Genomic DNA, 6912 nt, shown 5'->3' with positions numbered 1-6912 from the left:
AGACCATGCAGTAGAGTGACAAGTAGGCTCTTTGACCCATGACACGAATAAAGTTGAGTGCCTTTGGACAGGAGGCTGGCTTGTAGAGTGGGCTGTGTGTCCTTTGAGAATTTATCAGCACTAAAGGAACTCTAACATTTTCCAGTGCAGGGCAGAGGCCAAGGGACTGTGAGGCTGAGAGAGACATACCTGCTAGCATGACTGAGAAGGGACACTGATGTGGACAGAGAACTGTACCCTTAACATTTTGTTTTAAAATAATTTTAGTCTGAGTTCTGGGTGGGGGTGGGGGTGTTACATTTCAGCAAACTATTTTTATATTCAACAATTAACTCATCAAACCTCCATGTTAGCTCCCCTAATAAAACCCATATTCATATGTATTGTCTGTGAGTTTTGTGTGTTCATAGCAGTGAATGCTCTAATACAGCAGAGTGCCATGGGAGACACTGTTGGTGCCATTATAGGATAAAGATGGTTGGAGCGCAGAGTCCTGTCTGTACTCTGCCTCATCGGAATCACCCTTGGGCAGATGTGGAGTTGAGTTCTCCTCTTCCTTTGTGTAGACAGAGTGAGACATTATGAAAATAGTTCCTGCAGAAGATAAAGGCAAGGGGACCCTTTTAGGAGCATCTATGACAGGTGCTTCAGGCAAATGGTAGACTAACCTGCTCAGAGGGCAGAAGGTTGTTTCTCTTGACAAAAAGGCTTAACAGAATTTTGAATTTAATATATTTACATTTTTCAAGTGTTTTCAACTCAATTTTTAGGATGCTACTCTATTAATCAATCTTAACTTTAACACAAGTCACTTATTAAACTGTGAATTCAATTTTCATTGTAATTTAGCTCTCTAGTGGATTGAAACTTAGGTTTATCAGAAAATCTTGTGGCTACAGGAAACACAAGCTACTATCAGGGAAGTCATGGGAACCATTTTCTTCCATTAAGTTTTCTAGTATACTTAGAAACTTTCAACATACCCCAGTTCATTTAATTTCCTTAAAATGCACTATTTTAGATGCTTCTTGGATACCCCAAATCATGTCCTCTCTAGGCATTTGATTGCAGGGGATTAAAGGTGATAATTTAAATTTTCTGCCGCCGAATGCCATGAATTACGTGTGTTCATTTTACCACTGGCCATAGGATTAGTCTTCTATTTTCATTGATATTATTATAGAGATGGGTATTTTTTTGTAAAAGAGAATTTGAGAAGTAGATTATGCATAAATATGGAAGGGCAGTTCTGTGAAACCGCCATCTCTGGGGAGTCACTGTACAACTGTGGTCTGAGCTAACTACTAGACTGCAGTGCCAGCAGTCAAGAAGTCCAGCTGTATGCTGAGACTCTAGTCCTAAAGGCTCACCTCTGAATCTTTAATCACAACACTTGTCTATAATGTCACAATATAACAAAATCCAACAAATGAGAACTCTACCTCTTAGAAATCCAAATATTGTAATAAAAGTTTCTTTAAAAATACTTTTATTGTAGGCTCTTACATCTTTTATCACAATCCATACATTCACCCAGTGTGTCCAGCACATTTGTACATATGCTGCCAACATCATTTTCAAAGCATTCTCTTCCCACTTGAGTCCTTGATATCGCTCCCCATTTATTCCCCGTCCTTTCCCACTCTTCCTCCCTCATGAACCCTTGATAAGTTATTATTTTCATATCTTACATCATCTGTCACCCCTCACTCACTTTTCTGTTATTCGTCCCCCTGGGAGGAGGTTCTAGATTGATTCTTGTGATCATTCCCCTTTTCTCCCCATACCCTCCCCTATTCCTCCTGATATCTCTACTCTCCTTGTTGGCCCCGAGGGGTTTAAACTGGATTCCCTGTGTTTGGGGCTCTTATCTGTAGCAGTGTGCATGCTCTGATCTAATCTGATTTGTAAGGTAGAACTGAGGTCATGGTAGTGGGGAAAGGAAGCACCAAATAACTAGAGGAAAGTTGTGTGTTTCATCGGTGCTTTACTGCACCCTGACTGGCTCATCTCTTCTCTGTGACCCCCCCTGTGAGAGGATGTCCAACTGTTTACAGATGGGCATTGGGTCTCCACTCCACGCCCACCCCCCCTTTCACATTGGGTATGATTTTGTTCTGGGTCTTAGATGCCTGATACCTGATCCCATCGACACCTCATGATCACACAGGCTGGTGTGCTTCTTCCATGTGGGTTTACAGTTTGGGGAGAGGGGCATGTCGGATTGGAACACACAGGAGAAGCAGAAAAGGATGGAGAGGGAAGAGAGGACATCCTGGCCCACCAAGCCCTGAGGGTGATGTTCCTGCTCGGAGCAGACAATGCACAGGGAGGAGTGTAGGTCCGGCCCCACCATGGTGCTGTGGGGGACAGCACTGGAGACACAGTGCAGGAAAAGTTCACAGTCTGGCCCCATCATACTGGGGTGAGGCACTGAGGGCATGCAGCAGAGAAGCACAGTGATGAAACCCCAATACCAAAAATAGACTTTGTAGACAATGTGGCACCCCATTGGACTCAACTGGAAAATACTCATAAAGGCCAACAAACAGACTTTGAACTATTTATAGGCTTTTCCATTTTTGTCAGTGGCTTTCTTTATGTTAAAATTGTTTCTATGGCCTTTGATTCCAGCAGGAGTGAACCGAGATTACAGTGCAACTTCCAGAAAGTGGAATGTAATGGAAAACCATAGATGTTAGGGCTTCAGCAAAGAATATATGTACCAATTTGATAGCAGGTCTCTAACTTCTCTATCTGTATTAGTAAAATGTTTCTCTTCTATTTTCTGAATGGGATTTTTTAATTACCTACTCTCTCCCTTGTTATTCATTTTAAAATCGTAGGTTGGAGACATTTCAATCTCTAGACCACAAAGACGTGAATCTCATGTAAAGTATTACCCATAACTCATCATTCTGAACTTGTCTACCTGATGATTTCAAGGAAGTAGTTGCCAGAAAAAGCTATGTGCTGACTAGCAAAATGGAATCACTCATTATCCCTATAACGCCTGAACTTTTAATTTCAGGAAAATTTTTTTTTGTTTTTATTCTTTACTTTCATAGTTATCAATATATATTAATATATACATTTAATTAAATGTTATGAAAACATTGCGCTTGGCGTTATAGGGTTGAAGTAAAAAAAGGTGGTGTTCTGTTAGGAGGCAGAGAGAAGGTGGATTGATGTAGGAGAATCTATCAACATTGTTTTCTCTAGATTGCTACTTTTAATTTTTTCAAAGTGTATTTACTGTGATTTGGAAAGCAAATAGTTTTCTTAATAGAAATTTGGAAAACAGAGAACATCAAAAAGTATTATTTTAAAACTCACAAATGATCCCATAAGAAAACCATTGTTCACACTTTGGTGATATGTTTTAAATACTGATAAATTCACACACACACACACACACTGTTATTATTAGGTGTCATAAAGTTGGCTTTGGTTCATAATGATCCTGTGCACAACAGAAGGAAACACTGCCTGGTTCTGTGACCTCCTCATAATTGTTGCCATACTTGAGCCCATTTCTGAAGCTGCTGGTCAACCTGGCTCCTTGAGGATCTTCTAACCTTCACCAAGCATGATAGAATTTTCCAGAGACTAGTCACTCCCGTTAGCATGTCCAAAGTACATGAGTTGCAGTCTTGCTACCATACCTTCAAAGGAACATTCTGGCTGTACTTGTTCCAAGACAGATTTGTTTGTTCTTTTGGCAGTCTATGGTACTTTAAATATTCTTCACCAACCTCATAATTCAGATGTATCGATACTTTTGCAGTCTTCCTTATTTATTGTTCATCTTTCACATGCATATTAGGCAAATGAAAGTACCCTACGTTGGGTAACGTGCATCTTTGTCCTCATCGTTAGTGACATCCTTGCTCTTCAATGCTTTAAGGAAGTCTTGTGTAGCAGATCTGCCTGATGCAATTCAGTATTGGCCTTTCTGACTGCTACTTTTATGAAAATTGATTGTGGATTCATAAAAAAAATGAAATCTTTGACAATTTTTCCTTTTACCATGATGTTGTCTATCAGTAAAGTTGTGATGATTTTTGTGTGTATGCATGGAATTGAAATCCATACTGAAAGCTGTTGTCTTTGATTTTCATCAGCAAGTGCTTCTAGTGCTCCTTGCTCTCAACACTTAAGGTTGCATAATCTGTACATCGCCAGTTTTTCAATGTCTTCCTACAAACCTCATGCCACATAACGTCAATTTTCTCCGATTATATATATTCAGCATGTAGATTGAATAAGTAGAGTGGAAATACACAACGCAGACACACACCTTTCCTGAATTTAATCATGACATTCCTTGTTCTACTTGAATGAGCACCTCTCGGTCCATGAAAGGTCCAAAAGATCACAACGATGCGCTGTGCAATCTCCATTCTTCTCAATGTTATCTATAGTTTGTTATGACTCACATGTAAAAATGTCTTTGCAGAGTCAATAACGTATAACTAAACATCTCTCTGGTAATCTCTCTTTTAGTCCAGATCCATCTGATATCAGCAATGATATCCTTCAAATCATATCTTCTTCTGAATTCAGTTCAACTTTCTGGCAGCTGTTTGTTAATATACTGTTGCAATTATACCTAAGTTATCTTCAGTAAAATTGTACTTGCTTGTGATATTGAGGATAGTGTAAACTAGGACACAAAGGGAACACCTTCCACAGGGTTATTAAGGATTTCATTATCCAGAGTGGATATTCTGTTAATGGAGATGGTTCTACAGTCACCAGTACTTTCAAAGAACTATTTGCAGATGAAAATTCAGGCACTCAGTTCCAGGACTGCTTTCCATAGCAAACAGTGGTCCCAATACAAATGGCTGTCAGTTATTCCTCACCTGTTCTAAATTTGATTTGCTGGATGGGAAGCCTGTGGTATTTAGAAAAATCACTGGTGGACTTCTAGTGGTGAGAAAAATTAAGAATGTTCCCCTGGGTCTCAACAATAAACTCAAGCTGCCTGTGGGAATCTGACAGTGTGGGGAGATATAGACTGAATTAGGCCTCCCTTTTCTCCTCGGTGATGTTCTTGAAAAAACATCTAGATGAGCCCTTGGACTGGACTCCTTGCCTGCTCCTGCTCTAATTAATCAAAAGGTCTTGGAAGTATAAATCAAAGCTACAAGATTTTCAGATTTTAAGTTTTTAGCTGTAAATGACCTATTTTTTTTAAAAAGTAAAGTAAGTGTCATAAACATGAATAAAGCAATATTTTGGGTGTTGAGAAAAATCTAATTTCAGAAATTACTAATATTATTTCATGGTATTTAAATATTAATTTTATGATAATTATTCATATAGAACTACAGCAGCCTAATGGGAAGTATATTTTGATCTGTATGTTGTACACAGGGCCATTATGAGTCAGAACCAACTTCCTGGCACTTAACATCAACAACAACATAAAAGGAGACCAGCAATAGTTGTAATCATATTAATATTTATCATTATATTCATTTTAACAGTGAAAGGAATGAAACAAAGATAATGACAATTGTTTAATCCTTAGTCAGTTTACATTGAGAAAGCTCAAATGTTAATATGGGCTCATACACAGAGTACTGCATTTAAAACTCAAAAGGTATAAAATACTTTAATCCTGCAAAGTTTTAAGACAGCTACACTGAACTTTATTAAAAACTAAAAATCTGGTGGAAATACAGTTTAAAGTACAAAGGCTAAAAATTGCAATTATATGACCCAAAGGGTTAAAATTGATGTTGAACTGTGAAAGGTCAAATTGTATGGAAGTAGTAAAACTTCATAAAATTAAAACAAAGGAATGAAATATGCTGAAATAAAGTTGAATGTTGAAGATGGTGACAAAATTGTACATAGAGATTAATGCTTAAAAAAATCATTTGAAGTAACCAACATAGTATATTTGACTCTGTTTTTTAAAAGTAGTGATACAAATGATAATTTGAAGTAATATATTAGACTGGCACAAATAGAAAAATAATACAGGTGTTAATCTTCATAAAGCATTTGAATTATTATGCTTTATTAAAATGATGATACCATATTTTGTAAAAATTAATATATTTCATTTTGGCATAATAGTGATTTATCATTTTTTTTCAAAAATACTGTTGTGTTCAATAGACCACTGAAGAATTCAAAATAATGGCCTATCAGCATGCCTTTGCTCCGTATACCATGCTGGTATTGCATTGAAGACAGTGAATTCCATCACGGGGGTTATAAGATCCAGGGCTGCAGATAACTGTGAATAAAGAATAGGCTAGTAAGCACATTTTCTTAAAATGCCACATACAGTAACTTTACAAGGAAGCTATATTTTAGAAGAAGATGACTTTGCCAGAACCAAGCTTCAATAATGCATGTTAAAGTTTGGAGATGGTTTATATTAGATGAGTTCAACATACTTTAATTTTATAATGTCTTTTTATTCAAACTAACAAATGTTTTAGCTGTTAATCAGAAGCAATATTTTTCCAGAGAGGACCCAGTATTCTTAAGTAACAATTTTTAATAAACATTTTATGAGCAAGTTTTAGTAAACATTTATTTTATTTTGGAAATATTGTTTCAGACTGAAAAAAATTAATTATACAAATGTAATTGATTTATTTACTCTAATAATAAGAAGAGTTTAAAATGATAAGGTACATTGTAACAGTCCGATTGTGTATATCATATGTTTCTAAGAAAACATGTGATTATGGCATTCTTTCTCTTTATTTACCTATCAATATTAGTTATATCAAAATTTTGGAAACAGCAAAATTATTGAAATTGCTAAGAAACATTACACATGAAGAGGAGCGATCTGCATGTAGTTTTTACATTCATACATCAATTGCATTAGTTATACTAATATTTGCATAAAATAATCTAAAGCTGTGTTTAAGTAAAAAC

The 6912-nt window shown here is 36.6% G+C and overlaps 1 protein-coding gene across 1 annotated transcript in view; it reads right to left on the bottom strand.

The window, feature by feature from the left end:
- Positions 1-6132: 6132 nt before the first annotated feature.
- LOC101664570 (zona pellucida binding protein) overlaps positions 6133-6912 on the bottom strand; it is a 129446-nt gene continuing 128666 nt past the window's right edge. The window contains exon 8 of the mRNA XM_004708055.2: positions 6133-6256. Within this exon, the coding sequence (XP_004708112.1) occupies positions 6165-6256 (92 nt within the window). The 3' untranslated portion in view covers positions 6133-6164. The remainder of the gene's footprint in view (positions 6257-6912) is intronic.

Source organism: Echinops telfairi, unplaced genomic scaffold (assembly GCF_000313985.2).
Source record: "Echinops telfairi isolate 266 unplaced genomic scaffold, ASM31398v2 ScPeMD7_7;HRSCAF=31, whole genome shotgun sequence".
Classification (NCBI taxonomy): Eukaryota; Metazoa; Chordata; class Mammalia; order Afrosoricida; family Tenrecidae; genus Echinops; species Echinops telfairi.
Note: the sequence above shows the minus strand (reverse complement) of the source record. Positions and strands in the feature narration are given on the sequence as shown.